We start from the raw sequence: 21,053 nt of genomic DNA, 5'->3' as shown, positions 1-21,053 counted from the left end.
CTACTGGGGGGTTAAACCTGATATTAAATGTGGTTGTTTTTTGTTCTCTTATAAGCTTGGCAATGTAGAAGCGAAGGTATGCCCAAATCCAAATGGCAATGCTTGAAGGAGACTGACAATGGACTTTTATATCTCTCGGGAGGGTTAACAGTGACTGATTCAGGACAGGTGGGTGACAGCCTCCTTCCCCTTCTTGAATCAGATGTGCAGTTTTCAGGTGTTTGTGCAGATTGTGTTGTGTATTTACTTAAATATGATGAACAAAGAAAAAATACGGCGAAAGTTGAATCAAAATTCTAAGAGCAATAGTAACCAAAACTCTAAAGTGTAATGTTTAGTAAGCATGTATTAATCCAAAGAATCTATTTACATTTTGTGTTTTTTGAAGCAAATTAAAATTTTCTTTCTATATAGAAAACACCGAATTCTCAGAAAAAGAGATTTAAAAAGTATTTTCCAAAAGACTTGGCTGATAGAAGTATTATTGTTATATATTTGGATTCAGATTAAAAATTTGCAATGGTGAGTTTGATCTTTAAGTAGTTAGAGTTGCATTTTTTTTTCTCCAAAAGAAAAAAGATTTATTCAGTCAATATTTCATTGTGGACGTGTGCTATTATTAACTCTGTCATTGTTCTGTTTAATTTACCCAGAAAGTTAGTTACTTTAAGTGAAAATTTTACCGTCTTTCAGTTGATACAATTTCTCGTTACCCTGGTCCAAAGGAAGGACATATCAACAAAAAGAAGGTATCCACTTGCTATACAGGAATCAGAGAAAGATGATCTCTTTTCTCCATCTGGAAGTAAGCAAAGGCGGAAATTCAACGACAAAGGACCCATAATACACGATTTGACGAATGATATGATACAAGGTGAGGTCTACACTTGAAATAAAGAAATTTCCACAATCTTAGGTCGAGCATCATAATAGGGCAGAATTTGTTTGCTGAAACTGCTCACAAGCCATAAAGTGACCGAATGTGCAATTTGGCAAAGGAAAGTAAGCTTAAAAAAATTAAAAGTTAAGCTAATAAAGATTGACAAAACACAAATAAGATATCGCGAATTTAAAAATCACGATTATTAAAATCAAGTCACTAGACATTAAAGTAAAAAAATGGGTACTTATCTGTTATATCCACCACGCTCAAGAAGTTAAATTAGGTTAATCCTAATGAAATATACCTAAGTATGATGAAAATAAAATTCTTTAGTAACAAAATTATAGAAACTACAGCACATAATCATGGAAATCAGCCCCCCCCCCAGAATACATAATATTAAATGGTTTCTAGCCTAACTAAAATAACAACTAAAATATATATTAAAATATACCTACATTGTAGGGTCTCTCTCATGCTAAGCTGATTATCACCGAGTACAAATACAGAAGGAAACCGGTTCTGTCTGACCAATAACTTGAGTGTGGTGGCCAAAACAGATAAGTACCAAAAAATGTCAAAACTTAAATAAAGAATCGTAACATTGAAGAAGTCCAACAAAGCTAAAACAGTGAATTAGTTTAAACTAACCAATAAAGAAGTAAAGAGAAAGATCAACTATAAACGCGAAGAAAGGTTCACCATGGATACTATAATGCAGACTAATTTACCAAAAAAAGGACTTAGTTTTTGTATCTCATTTTGGACGTTGAGTTTGCGTATCGATATTAGACATATTCCTACCTTACGAGGAAGCCTTGGGAGATCTTTGAGATTCTGGAAATTTTCTTCCACTCAGGTCCATAGTCTCGTCAAAAAATGACACAATGCCTCATTTCAACATTGGTTGTCACGAGCAGTCAAGCTGTTTTAAGTAAATGAAACAAATTCAACTAAACTGGAAGTAGTCTCGAAAATCCCATCAAAATAAATTTTTTGACTGTAATGAAGCAAGATTCTTTTTTTATTATTATTACTATCTTACTGTTCAGTTCAGGAGAGAACATAGGTTCAATGGGTACCGAAATCACACTTTTCCGTATTAGTGACGTATCTTCTACAAATTTTTACAAAATATTGGACCTTTTTTTTTTCCTCCTAGGTGAAGCTGACGCCTTGTATTTTCCCCAGTGGATATTCTTTGGCAATATCTTTCGATAAATATAACAGTCATTAATTTTGGCTTTAAAAATTTCACTGCTGCAGAATGTAAGAAATAAAAGTAAATAATTAGCTTTTTTCAGTTTTCAAACGAGAATATAGCTCGACGTTAGGAAATGTATAACTTAGTCTATTTGCTAACCAAAGTTTAAATAGAAGTATCTCATATGTATTCCTCCAAGCGAAAACTTGGCTTTTATTTTGGCTTGGAATTTATCCAAGGATAAATCTCCAAACGAAATGATAAATCCTCGCCACTATTTGTATAAAGGAAAATACACTTCTATAGGGTCTTCACCCCTATAAGGGTTCTGTGTGTGGAAGGGAGGGAGAAGGGGGATGAAGCCCTAAAAATCCTTTATCCTTTCTCAAAACTAAAAGATCCTTTTTCAAAAGAGCCAGAGCGTGCAGATAAGAGGTTGTAGAGGAGTTATATGTCCAAGCAAGCAATCTTTGGCAACGGGTGATCTGTATGATGTCCAAGGACGTGAGTGGAAGTGGTGAACCAAAGCTGGTCACCTGACCGTGGTGCGCAATAGGAAGACCCAGGTGCATGAATAACTTGCCAGATTTAGTCATGGTCTCACCTATGTTTACACTGAGGCAACTGGGTAACTAGATTCATTAAATAAATATCCAGTCGTATAGGCCTCTGCAAATGATACGTAGTTCTACTGTAATATAGATATCGAGCGTGATTCATGAAGAATATCATCACTGAAGTTTAGCAGCGATAAGTTGATCCCCGAAAAAGGATATAATGGTTTATTAGTGCTCCTTGTGATTTAGCGATAGCATTTCCGGAGAGCATTGGTGAGGACATTATCCAGTAGTTTGTGTTACTTGTTATACACATGCAGTAAGATACACGCAGATATACTCTTATTTTATCCTCTATCTTAGTTTGTTTGTTGACCTGAAGCAGAATATGCTCATGAATGGCAGAATAAAAGGCTTTGTAGACACCCAGAGCTCCTAGGACAAGAACATTGTCGCTCTTGTCTGCATCAACAAGCTAATTTGGAGTAATGCTATGAACACGTTCACATTCTGAATGCTTTTTGAAAGCTCGAAAAAAGCAGATGACACAGTGATCGGATAAGATGAGGAACGTTGGTCAGCTGGTTCATCTTTTTGGAATGGGGCGTACCATCCAACACCGAAGCTTTCAGTTATTATATTGGTATTGAAAATCATCTGGAATAGCAATGATAGATACTGGAGGTGTTTGGTGGCAAAGTTAGATAGATGCCAAATACACCTTCGAAGTCATTAGTTTTTTTGTTTTGTTTTTCTTAAGCTTGATACATAAGCGCATGATTGACAATGTAGCCAATATCCTTTACTGCCAGTTGTAGCTTAGTGTCGAGGACCTAGAAGAAGAAACTCGTCTCTTAAATAGCCGTTCCAATCGTTTCCCGGAATGTAGGGAGAGGAAGATTTAATTTCAAAACTATTTGTAGAAAATGTGTATAAAAGTCAGTTTTTCAAATTAAGTTTTCGATTAAAATGGACATAGAATATTTAAGTTATATAGAATATTTAAGTTTGATTTAATTGTTCATTTTAATTTCTCTTGTTTGTGGTTTCATTTCTTTCTTGGTAATGAAAATTTGTTTTAACTTTGATATCTTGCACACGCTAATTTATATTCTTTCAGGTTTTAAATTTCACTCTTCATTTTGATGTTTTACTTCTTTTTGTTTTGTTTCTTTTAAGCCTTTGTTTAGAAGTTATGACGAATTACAGATTTTATTACGGCTTTTTCTTATAGAAGCGTCTAAGCTGTCTAGCGCTGAATCTCTTGAGAATCCTGCACAAATACCTATTAGAATTGAATCTGATGATCAAGATGAAGTCACTCTTGAGCCGTATTGTGTAGTTGAGCCTGTATTGACGGATGAACAAGAGAACTCGGCTGCTGCAAATGGAGATTATGCTATTACCATTGGGTTAGTTTTCCCTCATAAATCCCTTAAGAATATCTCTAAATTCTGAGATTATGCCAAAGAAAATGTTTAATTTCTACTGCTAATTTTTCAATTTGTTTAACCAGATTTATTCACAAGAAATAACTGCTATATTTAATACTACATTTTCTGGTAATATTCAACAAAAATAATTTTTTTTTTAATACGTTCTCAAACTATAGTACCTTATTTTTCTTCTACTCCTTCAAACAGAGTTCATTGCCTACTGATCCATCTAATATATTCAGTAATACTTCATACCAGACAGAAACTTTTAAAGAAATGAGTATCTGGTAAAAAAAGAAGTAAAAAACGAAACAAAGAATGTTCTAAAATTTCTTTTCTATCAGAATTTCACACAACTGAAACTAAGCTCTGACTTTTTTCGCGTATTGCAAAGAAAAATCCATCGTTTCTCGGGCAAGATTAAGAACAAATTATACATTTTTAAAAGAGAATCTACAATTATCACGGTTTCATTCTTAATTTTAAGTATTGTATCTTCCCTTCTTCTTTGATTTTGGCTTTAAACATCTCATTCAACTCCTATTCATTCTCTGATTTTCCTATGTCAATCAGCAGGACTCATGGGACTTCTTTGTTAGATGATCAGACCAATAGCATTTGTTTGTAGACAATTAATTATCAAATGTAATATTTCAATTTCAACAATTTCGAACAGGTTTCACTCCATTAGACTTTGGAGTAAAGGGATACCTTTTGAGTCTCGTAGGAATTGCACAGTTTCGGCTGAGCTTCTTTTTGCTGTCGCGACTAAAGGCTGTAGGTCGAAGAGTCAGGGATCAACGGCATTATTGGTGAGTTTGGGCAGTCATCCCAATGCAGATGAAAGGATGGCCTGAATCGTGGGATTGAGAAGGCTGGAAAACTTCGGTCTGTTTGTATTGGCCCAGACCCTGTGGTAAATACGAGATTGGGTTTTAAAGTAATATGCCATTGTCTAGAAAGGATATATTAAATGAAAACTTTGACAAATGAGAAATATATATGTGAGTGATAAATCTTCAACTGGGAAAGTTTTGTGTGATAGCAGATTTTGTGATCTCTTCAGCTTGTCGAGATTATCCAACGAGACCCAACGAAATCCATGTGGCTTGGAAAATAGTAGACATCCGTTGGAATTCCCTGGAAAGCAAGGTCGGTTGTTATATACAAATCGTGATAAACATCAGTGTTTGCCTTGCTTGAGAGGTTAGATGTGAGTAGGCTGAGAGTGCAACCGATTTTCTGATTTTTGGACCATCAGCAAAAGTTGGAATTTGTTCTTTATAAGTTTGAGCACATATTTGGACAAATCTCCTTTTTTTGTATATGGTAAAGAAGTAAGTTCTTATGTGACTGAAGTAAAATGCAAATCGATCAGGGGGAAATTTGAAGGCTCCAGGGACGTCAGTTCACGAAAATAGGGGGAGGATTTATTTTTTAAGATCCTGGGGGTGCAATTTTGTCGCTTTTTTTATTTGTTTTTCAATGAAGCAAATAAATTACTAAGTTTGAATATGTTAAATTTATATGGAAATAGTTTGATTCTTTAACCAAGGTTGTGCTCGATTTGGAATCTGTGATCCCAGGAACAGTAAGGAAGCATAGTTTTCAATTCTTCTCATATAATTTGTGTTGAAGAATAGATTTATTTAACTGGAGTTGCCTTATAATATTGTTACTAATTTATGCTCTTTGCTTGGAAGCAAAACAGCGTCATCTATAATAATTCTTAATAGCGGATTCTAGAGTGCGTTCATATTATTAAATTTTACTAATAAGCGAGCAGAAGAGGGGAGTTTCTTGTCGCAAGGGCCGTTGTACCTGCCGGGAGTGTGACTCCCTTAAACTGCGGGGATCAGGTAGCAAGAAACTACGCTTCCCTCGCTTATTAGCTTAAATAGCTCTGTATTACGTCGTAGTTTATTGAACTGGCTCCTCCCCTCGGACTTTGATTTTGCATTACGGATTGTGACGTGGCTGTTGCGATGGGGAGTAATGAGAAATTGGTTTGGAATGCGTTACTGAATTATGCTTTCCGTGCGATAAAAGCTGGTAATCGCTCGGAGGATATAGCGAAAAAAGCAGTCGAGTTTTTCTCAGAGGAAGCAATTGCAATGGCGAAGGAGTTATTGTGGCCCCTAGCAGGAATTACCACACGTGTTACTGCGCGATCGAAGAACACCGATGATATCCTGGACATATTAAAAGTATTTCGGGTTTGTGAAGATAAAAATATCTCGTTGCCGCGGTTTGTGATTTTCGAACCTGATGAAGTTCCGATAATCCCGGGAGAAGTGACGGCTACCCTAACCCGGAAAGTAAACGAATTGTGTGCTAAGTTCGATAGTTACGTGGATTCTAATCCCTCTCCTTCTGTCTCTGCTATGCCTGCGGCAGAAACCAACACGATCATGTCGAAACTGTCATATGCGGTTGTTTTGAAGAATCCCCCGAAAGATCTTTCGAACCCTAGCGCTCGGAAATCCTATTTGGACAGAGTATGTGGTGATACTAGTTCGAACATTGTGGAGCTGAAACCTAGGAAATCTGAATGGAGAGTAGTCTTGAACAACAAGAATGCTGCCGAGTCCCTGGCTGAGGCAGTGGGTAAAAGTGACTCAACTATAAGTGTTAAAGTAAAAACTCCCGCTTTCTTCGGAATAATCCGCCACGTTCCCACTGAAACTTCAGATGACGAACTGCGCTCAGTTGTACCGAACTGTGTTAAGGCCGTACAAATTGGTAGTACTCGGTCATTCAAATTACAGTTTGAAAGCAAAGCTCATCTCTTTAACGCAATGAACTCTCCGCCCATTTTTGGTTACGAGCGACTACCCATTACAGAATTTAAATTCTTACCGATGCAGTGCTACAACTGTCAGTCCTACGGACATGCAGCAAAATCTTGTGTAGATCCCCCGAAATGTTCAAAGTGCGGTGGAGATCATTCCAGCTCTCGGGACAATCCATGCCAAAATGCCCCCAAATGCGCTCTGTGTGGTTCTTCTCGACACCCGTGCTACAGCTTCCAATGTCCAGTAGCTCAGAAGCTAATTTCTAAACAATGATCGGTGATTCTATACGGGTTGTTTCATGGAACTTAAATGGTGGAGTGGTTGATAAAATGCCACTGTTAGAAGGATTGTTATGTTATAACGATGTACTCTGTGTGCAGGAACACTTCCTCTCGAATCAAGCCGTTAGTCTGCTTGAGCTAAACGATGGCGTCAAAGTATTTGCTACTCCTGCAAAGTCATCGGGCAGGGGAAGGCCGTCCGGTGGAATCGCCATTCTTGTTAGCAGCAGGTTAAATCCCATTCTGTATAAATCTTCAGACTTTTTTGTTGCTGTTAAGGTGCACAAAACTGTTATCCACTCTGTGTACATGCCAACAGACTACAGAGACAGTAAATCAGAAAAAAAATTTAGTGAAGCCTGCAGTAAGCTATCGAGTTCGGTGGGCAGCTGTTCTAGCCAGGGCCTTGAATGTATAGTCGCTGGTGACGTGAACTGTGACTTGACTGATGAGTCTAACGCTCGAGCACAGATCCTCCTATCTTCCTGTGACGGTCTTCGTCTTGCTAACAATGATCTGTGTTTTACTTATATCCATAACTCAGGCTCGACTTCATCTCTCGACTTCATGTTAAGTTCCATCCAATCTCCAGCTTGCGGCAATTCGCACGTAGATCTGAGCGTAAGCGCGTCTGATCACTTTCCAATTATAAACACTTTTCGAGTAATTCCTGCCTCTCCTAACCCCCCAACTAATGAAAAGAAGTGGAAAATCAAAACTAATTGGAGTAAAATTGACCTGGCTACTTATCATTACGTATTGGATGAGATTCTCACAAAGATTAAAGTGCCGTTCCAATTACTACAGCAGAGTGTATGTATTCAAGATGAAGAGAAACAGCTGCTACTAAACATCTACTGTAGTGAAATATCTCACGCACTGTTATCTGCCGAGGCCGCTGCGGTCCCCATTCGTAAAGTCCGAGTGGGAACGGAAATTCCAAAGTGGTCCGAAAACCCTGCTCTAAGTGAAGCATGTGGTCGTGCAAAATTTTGGCTTAGGCTCTGGAACGAGTGTGGTCGTCCGAAATCAGGTGTTGTAAATGAAGTTCGGCTGTTCAGCAAACGCAGATTTGCCAAGATTTTGTCTAAGCATAAATGTGAAGTGATCGATCAACATAGTCAATTGATAAGTAATGACCCAAATGCTGTGTGGAGATTTCTTAAACGTAATGGTGATCAGAATAGTGTTGAACCTGTGATCTCTGAGCAAGATTGGGTGTCCCACTTTACTTCTGAGTTCTCTCCACCCGAACAAGATCTTGAAGATAAATATGAAGTCGAACTTGATAAGTTCATGGAATTGCCTAGTTCTGGTGTTGGCTACATAGTAACTGTTCCTAATCTGATTCGTGCAATTTCAAAATTAAAAAAGAAACAATCGAAAGGTGTCGACAAGTTGTGTGGGTTGCATCTTGTACATGGTACTGCTGGTCTCCTGAGTCATTTAGAGCTTCTATTCCAAATTATCTTTAATTCTGGTCTCGTTCCCGTCGTTTTTGGTACTGGAGTAATTACACCTATTTTGAAAAAAGGGAAAAATCCGTCTGAATGCGTATCTTACCGCCCTATAACTGTTTCGCCGGTTTTATGTAAGCTTATGGAATTGCTAGTTATAGATCATATTGCTTTTCAATGTTCTACCCCCGATAATCAGTTCGGATTTAAAAAAGGTGTTGGTCGCGAGCACGTCCATTATATTCTTGCTAATATATTAATAGAAGCTGATGAACTGAATGAATCCCTTATTCTAGCGAGTCACGATGTTAGACGTGCTTTTGATTCTGGGATACATCCCCAGTTATTAGTGTCTGCTCATAAACGTGGTGTGGACCGATCGGTTATTTTGCCTTTTCGGGATATGTATAAGAAGCTTCGAGTCCAAGTTAAAGTCCCGTCTCCTAACGGGCCGATTGTATTACCAAATGCTATTCCGGTTAGAAAGGGCATTAGGCAGGGTGCAATTTCGTCACCCCGGTTGTATAATAATAGTGTTCTCGAAGCCCAAAAGTTAGTGCAAATGAGCTGCATTTTCCGAGGTTTGGATGTAACATTACTTAATTACGCAGATGATATTTTTAATTTAAGTAGATGTTTGTCTCGTATTGAAGAAAATTTTCAGATTCTAGATGATGCTTATAGAGAGATAGGCCTATCTTTTAATGCAAGTAAAAGCGAGATTGTTGCTTTCAATAGGAGAAATGCAGATTGTATAGATCTTGCTGTCAAATTTGGTGCTCAAGAGGTTCCACTGTCTGACTCCATAATGTACTTAGGAATGCCTATAGGTCATAACATGGCATCTACACGTGCTCGCCAAATAAGTAATTTCGCAGAAAAGGCACGTAAGGCTTACGGGGCGCTATCTTCAACTAAAGCGAAATATAATCGACAAATTCGAGCTAGGCTATATAATGCACTGGTGATCCCACACTTTCTGGCTTTATCACCGTTTTGGCATATATTTAGTGTTAGTGATAAAAGAAACCTTCGATCACTTTTTTACAAATATGCAAAGTTTCTTTTAAATACCCCACCGTGGGTTAAAAATTCCAAGATGTCTGCAAGGTTCGGTATCACAGATCCGATTGCTGCTGTGACGAAACGTCGTTCTGAATTTTTGGGGTCGCTTGGGCCTAGTAGTCTGGCAATTGCAATTCGTCCTTAGTGAGTTTTTGTAATAATGTTTTTATTTATTGGCGGTGTATCGTAACGTTTGTTTTTGTTTGTGCAGTTAAGTGTTTGTTTTTTTTTTTTTGTTTTTTTTTTCTTTTCTTCTTTGTACTCCATTCGTGCCATTTGTGGTTTTGTATCGAGTGGGTGAATAAAATTATCTATCTATCTATCTATCTAAAAAAGGAATTTTTAATGAAACGTCCAAAAATGCTATCAATTACTTTTAGAAACTTGGAGGGGGTAAAAACATTTAAGGGGGTTGTTTCAATTGACGTGTCAGGCAGCTATATAGAGGAACATGGAACTATATTTTTATTTTGGCATTCCGAACTATATTTAACTATATTTGTATTTTATTGTCGGTTGATGTGAGGGTCGCTGTTTCGTGGGGACTGCTGAAGAGTTGATTTCTTTTCCTTATATGTTTATATTTAGATGTTGTTTAATATGTTTATGCCTAGTTTTGTCATTCTTTGTTTATTGTACGTCGTTTCCCAAATAACGGGCCATTGAGCCCTTTGGGATATTGCTTTTGTTATTGTTATTTTATGGAGACAAATAGAACTTGACTGAAAAAAAGGGCTAATTGAAAAGGAAACTAGACCTACGTTGCCTGGGCAACGTGAAGTGTTGCGGCAACCTTTGTCCGGCTTCGCCGATAAAAGTGTTGCGAGAGCAACACTTTGGTTTTGTTTCTTCGCTATCGGTTAAATTCTGAAGTTGTCAAAACTATCAAAGCATTCAAAACGGCATATTCAAAGCAGAACACAATCAGTAATCACATGATCAAGTTCTTCAGCGTTGAAAAAACAACAGCAAAAGAATATCGGAAGAAGGGACTAAATTGAGTTTGCAGCCAGTTGAACTTTATCCTTTTCAATCGTAGACATCGTGACCGATGGAAACTTGGAACATTATCTTATATAATCTAGTTGGTATTATAAAGCTATTCGTGACTTTTCAGGATCAAATACCATAGATGTGCACCAATTTGCACAAATTTTTAGCCTCTGATGAACCTCCTCTAGCAACCGATTCTTACTCCCTCTCCCGTGATATACATCCAAGTTCACCAGAAACAAATAATGGGTACACCAACTAGCAAAAGTTGCAAACCCCTTGTCGCTGAAGTCATTGTAGCCTAACAGCCGATTATTACTTACAACTCCCCTACATGTCTTACAATCGGGAACCAAGTTGTTCTTATCATCAATTACACCAGAAACAGATAATAGGTACACCAATCAGCAAAAGTTGCAAACCCCTCATTGCCAAAGATGATTATAAGCTAATAATCGACTGTTGCTTGGAAGTCCCCTACATATCTCACAATTGGTATCGGCCTATTTTTGGTTCAAGTGTGTACCTTACCACTGAAGTTGTCAACCCCTTGACACTTTCAAACTGGTGTATGTCATGAAGGAATTTTTGTAACAAAAAATGGATGACATATACTTTGATCAGCTCATCAAGGTCTATCGATTGTCATTGAAAAAAAAATTCTATCTGTCTTAGTTCAAAAGTTGACTTTTTTGCCGGAGGCCAACTTTCTAACACCACCACTTAGAAAGGAGCAAAGGATAAGCTCTAATTTCTTTAGCAATGAGAGAACTTTTAAAGTTTAAGAGGTATATCTGATACCATTTCTCTATTGCAATCCCAAGTAGAAAAAAAAAGAATGGTAAAGTCAGCTGAAATCACGAACAGAAATGGCTAGAAAGAATAGATGGCAGCACTTTCGGATCCGTGGGAAAATCGCACTTTTTTGTTTCTGTAAATTTTTCTATTTATCACTCAAAGAAGATATATTGGCTGTGGGGCCGGGGAACTACCGCATATATTTAACACTTATAGATTTTAGTCCATCTTCAATTTGAAACTGGTGCCTGCCTGCTTGCCTGCTAGAACGGAGCTTTCCACTCGAAAGCAGAAACATGGTTTGATGAAACGAAAGATTGGCTGCACAACTTCAGATACTCCTCTCTGACATAGGCTATATAACTCCACTTCACTTCGCACACCATAGGCTCTGGCTCGAGGACAAGCAAAAACCATCCTTTTTGGCCCCAGGCAAGAGTTCTACGGAGCTTTCCAAAATGTAATGTCATATTCATCAATCCGGCCTGAGGTCCAAACTTTCCGTAAAAACCGCACAGGTTAGACCCTTACCAGTTTCCAGGAATAAGCTGAGATCGGCGGCATAGAAAAAAAAAAAAAAAAAAAAAAACCGGGACAAAACCAAAGTGTTGCTCTCGCAACACAAATACTGGAAACTTTGTTTAAACATTGGCAGCTTTAGAAGCTAGGCCTCTGAAAGCAAGTGGCCCACAGATCTACTATATAGCGCAATGGTTGCTAAGCTATAAAAGGGTCTGAAAAACCTCACAAAGTAGGAAAATAATGCATGTTTTGTTTATATCACATAGTCATATTTACTTTAAGTATAAACTTTGCTGTATTGAAATTAGTAACAAATACCTTATACTGGAGGTGGGCTCACTTCCCCAATTAAATCCTCACTTGCAACGCTCAAATGGCTTTTGTGCTTTACTGGAAACAACCCATTTTGGTGTTCTCGTTGAGAACATGAAAAAGCGCATGCAACCGCTTCAGTGCTACGGGTTAAAGGTTGAAGGAGGAGCAATCACTCCTGTTCAGTGTAACCTTTGCTCGTTTTAATTCTGAACGTCGCTTTTTATTTGAAACTTAAATAATAAAAAAACAAGTTTTTCCAACTGAAAGTAAGGAGCAACATGAAAACTTAAAACGAACAGAAATGGTTACATATATGAAGGGGTTCGCCCTCTCGTTAATACCTCGCTCTTTACGTTAAAGATTGAATTTTTTTTCCAATTCTTTAAGAATAACCACTGAATCACAAAGGCCGTTTAATTAGAATAAATAGCTCTTTTGAAAGTCCTAAAAAAAACTTCAGCGTAAATAGTGAGGTATTGACGATGGGGAACTTGTTTTTTATTTAGTTTCTGATCGTTTTTTTTAACAATGCTGGGAAATCCGGTGCCCCTTCAAAGAAAATTATCTTCCCCGATGAAAAACTCCTCCATGGAAAGATTTTCCCACGTAAACAAATCCACCCCCGCCCACCACCAGAAAAATCCCTCCTGAAAACTTCTGTACACTAACCCAATAACCAATGCAATATGTAAACAATGGTTAAAGTTCATAACTTGCAGCCCTTCCCCCAGTGACTGTGGGGGATTAAGCTGTCCTCAAAGACATAGTTATTAGATTTTTCGGCTATGCTGAACAAAATGGCTACCCCAAAATTTTGATATCACTTAAAAAGGGCACTACAATTTTTAATTTCCGCTCGAATGAGACCTCTTGTGACATTCTAGGACCACTGGATCGATACGATCACCTCTGGAAATAAAATAAACAAAATAAAAATAAACACGCATCCTTGATCTTTCTTTTGGCAAAAAATATAGAATTCCACATTTTGCAGACAGGAGCTTGAAACTTTTACAGTAGGGTTATCTGATGCACTGGATCTGATGGTGTGATTTCATTAAGATTCTATGATTCTATTTTTCGAAAATAAGGCAAATTTTCTCAGGCTCTTAACTTTTGATGGGTAAGACTAAGCTTGATGAGGCTTATATATCTAAAATCAACATAAAAATCCGATTCTTTTGATGTATCTATTGGTATCAAAATCCCTTTTTTAGAGTTTCGGTTACTTTTGAGCTTTTTTTTCTTATCTTCTTTTCTTGTTTTTTTTTTTTTTTTTTTTTTTTTCAATTGATTTTGTATGCAAGGTAATTTTGAAGTGAATATCAGGGCTCAAGCCCAATCCTTCAAGTTTATAATTACCAGGGGAAATGTAAGTTTTCATAGAAGACAAACTTGAAATTTTGTCTCTTTGTGAATGTGCTTGAAACTTCGTCGAAATACCCCCGAATTAGAGTCTGATATCTAATATTACATTTTAGCTATCAAATTGGTGATGACCCTGTAGAAATAATAAGCGAAAGACCAGTATCAGCCCATTCATCGGCAGAGAGTAACCCCAGAAGCCCCTCTGTGGAGCTGATGACGGTAAATCCAAAGACATTGACAAAACCAACTGATGTCGTGAATGACGAAGAAAGTGGGGCATTCATTGATGAGTCACTCATAATACCTACTTTAGAAGAGCCAGTATCACTTCTTCAAGGCAAATTTTCAGGAAAACATCAAAAGATTGACGACAAAACGGTTGCTATTGCCTCGGACTCACTGCCTATGAACAGGTTAGAACCTTGGTAAGAGTAAAGAGGCTATCTTTTTCTAGCCTTCTTTTTGGGTCATTAGTAATGATGAAAATCCCTTTCGTTTTACGTCTTTTTGACATTGAAATAGGCCGCAGCTGCTTGATCGTATACCACTTATTTTGGCAAGTAAGGTATTTTCACACGATTTGCTGTTTTACAATAAATTTCAAAAATTCTTATGAATGAAACTATCTTATGATCGAAGATACGGTATTCTTTTCTCTACTATTTTGAAAGAGGTGTGTCTCAAATAACCAAAGGAAGTAGTTTCTGTCGCAGTAATGATATTGCACAGCAGAATTTTATAGAAAAGCAAAGACGGGGCTTTTAAGATTTTTTACGGTAGTTTTTTGTTAGATAATTTGATATATAATTAGTTTAATAGAATTCGGTTATAATTTTATATACAGTATAACTTGACATGTAATTTTGTTAGAGAAGGAGAAAAAGTCTGTAAAAAATTACTCTGCTTAGCCAAATTCTGTGGCTTCATTTCGGTATGTAGTACATTACATTGATATTATACTTACTATTGCTTTTAAAGTAGAGATATGAAAAAAAAAATTCTTTTGTGAGAATTCATGTTTGTTTTTTTGCCTCCTATAAATATATGTTTATAAATATGTAAATATATGATTATGTCTCTACGAATTTTGCCAGTGGATAATGATTATTTGGAGCAGGGGTTCGTAAATTATGGCTCTTTGACTGGATGTGCCCTACTAGGTCCTGATTACCAACCTGTCAAATTTGAAATTGATCAGTTGAATTATTCGTGCACTATAAAAATCTATTGTTAACCGTCAATAATGCCACAAAAGTTAAGTCCTTGTTACGCTTGGTATTTTTGATAGGTAAAGTTATTTCAGTTTTTGCTAATGATCACTGTTTTTCTTGCTAAACCTTGGGAAATATTCAAGTCTTTCTTAAAACCCATGATTCATTTTTAAATTTGTAGAAACAGACATGCAAAGATAGACCTGGAAAGTGCATTTCGTCTGCATAGTACATGCGTAATTCCTGGTAGATAGTTCAGTTTTATTCCGCTAGGATGTAGATGGGATTGTCAAAAAAATGTGCTCATAAAAACTGTGTTGCGTGGTGCAAGACAATTCGTGAATTTATAAATATATTTCAACACAAAAACCACGTGGGCCTTGGTTCACCAAAGAAAAGACAGAGAAGAAAAAAAATAACACTGACATAACTAGATCTGAATCATCATTACGAAAAAAACAAACAAAATGTCTTTATTAGTTACTCCAGAAGTTCACTTTATGTCTCATACCGGTCTGCATAAACTCACCAACATTTCTTATGCCAATGTGGTAATCTGCCCTCCCCCAGAGTCTTTACTCTACAGTTCCTCCCAATCGTATCTATACCAAATTATTCCGGTCTTAATTCTCGTAAAACAAAACGCTAACAAAAATAGTATAGGGTTCTGTTGATTATATCTTCGGATGGGTTAAGATTGTCTGGGTTACCAAACATGGGCAGAAATATGGACCAAATAAATCCCATTAGGTAGACTCACTGTAAGAAAATAACCCTCCCCCCGCCCCTAACCTTCCTTTATTGTGCATCTGCCCCCTACCTACCCCGCCCCCTTTCTTTGGACCCACCTAATCCCTTAATCCAACCTGTGTGCATTTGTGCTATCTGTGGTGTTGCGTATTTTTTCTTTTCTTACATCTGCTATATGCTCAATAAGTTTAAAAAACCAATCTCATCCTGTAACTTAAAAATAAAAAGTACAAAAAATCTTGCGAATTATTTAGAATTTTTGTTTTTTAATCAATTTTTTTTTGCTTTACTAGCAGGAATGATTTGGACAATCATTTAGAAAACTTCGATGTTGAATTGGAAGGTCTGAAGGATTTGATGACATTGCAAAATGGAGGAACTTTCGATGTGTCCTCCTTGCTTTCGGTAAGTGGAACTTTCATAAAATTGTACAGCTTGTATAGAAGTAGTTTGCCCTAACAATGCTATAAATAGCCAAGAGCCTCTGTCAGATGACAGGCATAATAAAAATTATATCAATACTTTTCTGTGAGAATTGGAAAAAAATTTGTCCTGTTCCCCCAAACACAAAATTTGAAGTCTCTTCATTCCCCCCTTCTTTAAAAATATACTTTTTCCAAAAGTTTCAACTCGATCACCTAGCCCTAGGAATAAACAGGGTTTACTTGCCAAATTGAGCATAAAATTTATCACCTTTTAATTAGTAATTGATTTGGTGTTACGGATGCTTATTAGTTAGATAAATCAAAACATTTTACTTATAAATCTTTTTGCCCTGTTCCCCCAAACACAAAATTCGAAGTCTCTTTATTCCCCCCTTTTCCTAAAATATACTTTTTCCAAAATTTTCAACTCGACCTTGGACTAAACAGGACTAGCCCTAGGACTAAACAGGGTTTACTTACCAAACTGACCATAATATTTTGAGCTAAGATAACTTCGAAGACCACACTGCCTTTCCATGACGAAAGTCAGCAGTTTTACTGCTGATGATGAACACTGTATATGTGTTCGAAATATCTAGTTAAATTTTATATCTGTTCACTGTCAATAAAAAGGTTTCATCCCTATTTTGAACTGTTTTAATTTTGAGCTATACAAAAAAATATTAGTTATTCAGCCGTCAGAGAGCACGTATTCTGTGGACATGAAACAGTGTTTAACTACTTTATAATACAGTACTTTTCTTGTCAGATTCTCTAAATATTAGGGAGGACACCTAAATTTTACAAGAACAAAATATAATAAGAACATAAGAATTCTTAAGATGTCCATAATGGTACAAAACAATCTTCCTTAAGGCTTATACTACCTGTGAAACATGCAGTTGTAGCTTGTAGTTTGTGCTGAGAGGATAAGATACTAATATTGTTGGTTTTATTAGTTTCACTTCCATCCATTGAATGAGCCAGAATTGTGATACCACCTAGACTTTTCTTAAAAAATGATCAAAAAAGGAAAAATTTTCCTTCATTCATTTTTTTTTTATGCCTCCAACATATTTTTTAATAAAAAATAGCAAAGGAAATTTCAAAAAGGTAGTTTGATAAATGAAAAAAGCTGAATATCAGCTATCGAATAATTGCAAAACTGCCATTTTCACGCTCGAATATTAAAATTGAAGGACAAGAAACGGAAATCTTGCATATGGAACATGGACCCCATGTTTCTTTTTCTTAAAGATCAACTGCGCAAGTCTTCTATTTTTTTTTGATCTGCCCGATGTTTTCGAGAATTCTAAAGCTATCAAATCAAACCAACGGCGATCTATGTTTTTTTAATTGACAGGAAGTCGGAAAACCGGGAACGAGTATAAGAGATCTATAGAAATCAATAGACACCCTGATACTTTCGTGAGATGCGTAGATCTTTAATATGCCCCATTATCAAATACCGTGAAGAAATAGAAACTTTTCGTTTTGAATTATGTAGAGGTTAAGAAGTTTCAAAGAAAATTGTTCGAAATTCAGACGTCCTTATTTTGTAATAGATGTATTGATCTCAAATAAGTCTAAAAAGTATTTACGTGAACTATAAGAAATTATCTGACATGTTGTTCCAACATCGTTAAACTGTAGATTCGAGCTCAACTTTACATCCATAGCTTCTCGCAGCACACCCCCCCCCCCCCGTGTCAATCGATTCCCAAAGCCCATACGCAGATACTAGTGTAATATTTCTGGGTAGGGACAAATGCAGTGACCACTAATAATAAATGAGAATATTTTCAAGTTCAATAGCACATATTGGAAAATACACAAGCGAGTGACTCCAAGAGTTGTGTTTTATCATTATTTCTCATTTCCGCTTTTAGTGTATTTTTAAATGTCTTCTTATCTTCTTGAAGAGGCCGGGGGGGGATGTCATTCGTGGCCTCTTCGAGGTGGTTCCCATGAGAAAGTTACTATCTACTAAAGAGATTCTTGTTTTTTACAGTTATCTAAAGAACTAGTTTGACGTCGGCTTAGAAAATAATGATAATAAATTTTTTGGTTTAAACAACGGGAATAACTGCTAGAGTTTTCCCTAGTATTTTTTAAGCCGGTTGAAGAAACTAAATTGGGTCTTTTAGTCCTTTTTTTGAACTGTCATACTACAATATTTATTAGTTTTCAAATCATTGAAATTTCTTAAATTTGAGATACTTTTTACCCTGACTCAGGAACTTAATGCTGGTTCCTTGCTTAAAATTTATGTTCTTTTGTGAAAGTTTTCTATGTTATTTTTCTGCTCTTACAGGGCTTTAATGCATCAACGAGAAACAAAAATTTTATTTTCACTCCATAGCTGAGAATTAGTTCTATATATCTACCGGATTATATTTTGAAATATGGTGTGCAGGGTTTTTTGGCTAAAATTTTGTCAAAAGTTGGTTAAAAATCGTTGAAAAAATGACTTTTTTTTTAAAGCAAGCTTAGATCCTTCTCTAAGTAGTATCATAATTCTGGCTCGGTGAAGAGATAGATCTGAGATTTGTTATTGCAACGATTTAAGTATTTTGTCCCTATGGTGCAAGTTACAGTTGAACGCTTGTTTTAGAAGGAACATATCAAACAGTTCCTGGTAAACGAACTGTAGTAAGGAGTGACCCGGCTCAATAGTAACCGAAACTCTAAAAAACAGAATTTTAATACCAACAGTTACATAAAAAAAAATAGCATTTTTATACTGAATTTAAATATATAAGTTCCATCAAGTTTAGTTTTACCCATCAAAAGTTACGAGCCTGGGAAAATTTGCCTTATTTTAGAAAAATAGGGGAAACACCCCGTAAAAGTCATTAAATCTGAACAAAAATCACACCATCAAATTCAGCGTATCAGAGAACCCTACTGTAGAAGTTTCAAGCTCCTATCTACAAAAATGTAGAATTTTGTATTTTTTGCCAGAAGACAGATAACGGATGCGTTTTTTTTCCAGGGGTGATCGTATCGATCCAGTGGTACTATAATGTTGCGAGAGAGCTCATTCTAATGGAAATTAAAAGTTCACTGCAAAAATTGGAGGGCACCTAGGCCCCCTCCCACGCTCATTTTTGTCCCAAATTCACCGGATCAAAATTCTGAGATAGCCATTTTGTTCAGTATAGTCGAAAAACCTAATAATTATGTCTTTCGGGACAAATTAATTCCCCCACAGTCCCCGGGGGAGGGGCTGCAAGTTACAAACTTTGACTATTGTTTACATATAGTAAGGGTTATTGGAAAGTGTAGAGACGTTTTCAGGGGGACTTTTTCTTTTTGAGGGGGGTTTCGTGGGGGATCTTTCCATGGAAGAATTTATCATGAGGGAAGAGAATTTCCATGAAGAAGCTGTAGGATTTTCTAGTATTACTTAAAAAAACAATGAGAAAAAAAATAAAAAGACATTTTCAGCTGGAAGTAAGGAGCAGCATTAAAACCTAAAAAGAACAGAAATTATTACGTAAATAAGGTGGTTCATCTCCTCCATAATACCTCACTCTTCACGCTGAAGTATTTTTATTAATTTCAACTATTTATTCTACGATCTTTGTGATTCAGGGGTTATTCTTAAAGAATTGGACAAAATTCAAGCTTTATTGTAAAGAGCGAGGTATTGACGAGGGGGTGAACCCCTTCATATACGTAATATAAATATACAAATATAGAAGTTCGTTACGTAAGTTAATTCATAAGTTACATATATTTAATACTAATAAAAACGTTCCTAAAAAAATAAAAGTTCTAGTTGCCTTTTTCAGTAACCAAAAGTTGGAGGACAACTAGGCCTCCTCCCCCCTTTTTTTTTATCAAAATCGTCCGATCAAAACTATGTGAAAACCATTTAGCCGAAAAAAAATAATATGTAAATTTCGTTTTAATTATTCATGTGCGGTGAGCCAACTCAAAACATGCTTTAATTCAAAAACGCTCAGAAATTAATTTAAAAAAAAACAAGTTTTTTAACTGCAAGTAAGGAGCGACATTAAAACTTAAAAGGAACATAAATTATTTTGTATATGGAAGGGGTTGTCCCCTCCTCAACACTTCGCTCTTTACGCTAAAGTTTTTATTGTTTTAAAAAGTAGAGTTGTGAGAAAGAGTCAAACTTTAGTGTAAAGAGCCAGGCGTTGAGGAGGGGACAACCCTTTTCATATACGGACTAATTTCTGTTCGTTTTAAGTTTTAATATCGCTCCTTACTTGCAGTTAAAAATACTTGTTTTTTTTATTAAATATCTTAAGACATTGAAGTAGGACCTTAATAAGGTGAAGCATGCATTGAAAGCAAAGCAAGTATCGTTATGTTATTTAAATTCCATCATTCGCTGCGAATTGTGATACTGACTTCGAAGCGAGCACCAATGATTTTGCAAAGTTTTTAGGTTTTTGCAAAAAAAAAATAATGAGCCTCCTCAGTTTGGTTAAAATTATTTATTCAACTCATTTTGTATTTTTATGATTATTCTAGGAACTATATACTTTTCTAATGTTCGTAAATCCTTGAAATTTAGAAGTAAAAATAACGAAATTGACTCTGCGTTAGCCCTCTGTTGTTTTGAACATTCAGATTATTTAGTTCTTTCAAGCGAGGTAATTTAAATTTCCACACTTCGTGGTTTTCTGCAATCATCTAGGGAGGGAATTCAATTTTGAAAATATATAAATTAGACCTCGCTTTAAATAAAGATGCTGGCGATATTTCTGTAAATTCAATTTACCATAATTTAATATAAAGAGGACAAGTAATGTTCTCTCATTTAAAACCAAGACTCTTTGACCGTACTAGCAAAAATCAGGTTAGTAGACAGGCAAAGTTAATCCCTAGGGACAGAATTCTTGCCCAACTTAATTTATGAATAGTCTCTCATTTCTTCTGACTTAGTATTTTTCAGTGTGTTTTTTTTAATTTGTTTGTTTTTTCGTTTCTTTTTTTCAACTGGCTGAAAATCACCTTG

The 21,053-nt window shown here is 36.2% G+C and overlaps 1 protein-coding gene across 4 annotated transcripts in view; it reads left to right on the top strand.

The window, feature by feature from the left end:
- LOC136033848 (heat shock factor protein-like) overlaps positions 1-21,053 on the top strand; it is a 78,315-nt gene that overhangs the window by 35,917 nt on the left and 21,345 nt on the right. Inside the window, exons 7-10 of one of the 4 annotated variants that reach the window (XM_065714805.1) lie at positions 694-874; positions 3,879-4,056; positions 13,788-14,087; positions 15,929-16,040. In XM_065714805.1, the coding sequence (XP_065570877.1) occupies positions 694-874; positions 3,879-4,056; positions 13,788-14,087; positions 15,929-16,040 (771 nt within the window). Of the gene's footprint in view, positions 1-693; positions 875-3,878; positions 4,057-13,787; positions 14,100-15,928; positions 16,041-21,053 lie in introns of all 4 variants that reach the window. The other 3 variants (XM_065714804.1, XM_065714803.1, XM_065714802.1) reach the window with 3 other exon arrangements.

This window comes from Artemia franciscana, chromosome 12 (assembly GCF_032884065.1).
Source record: "Artemia franciscana chromosome 12, ASM3288406v1, whole genome shotgun sequence".
NCBI classification, from domain to species: domain Eukaryota; kingdom Metazoa; phylum Arthropoda; class Branchiopoda; order Anostraca; family Artemiidae; genus Artemia; species Artemia franciscana.
This window is presented reverse-complemented; position numbering and strand designations above follow the sequence as displayed.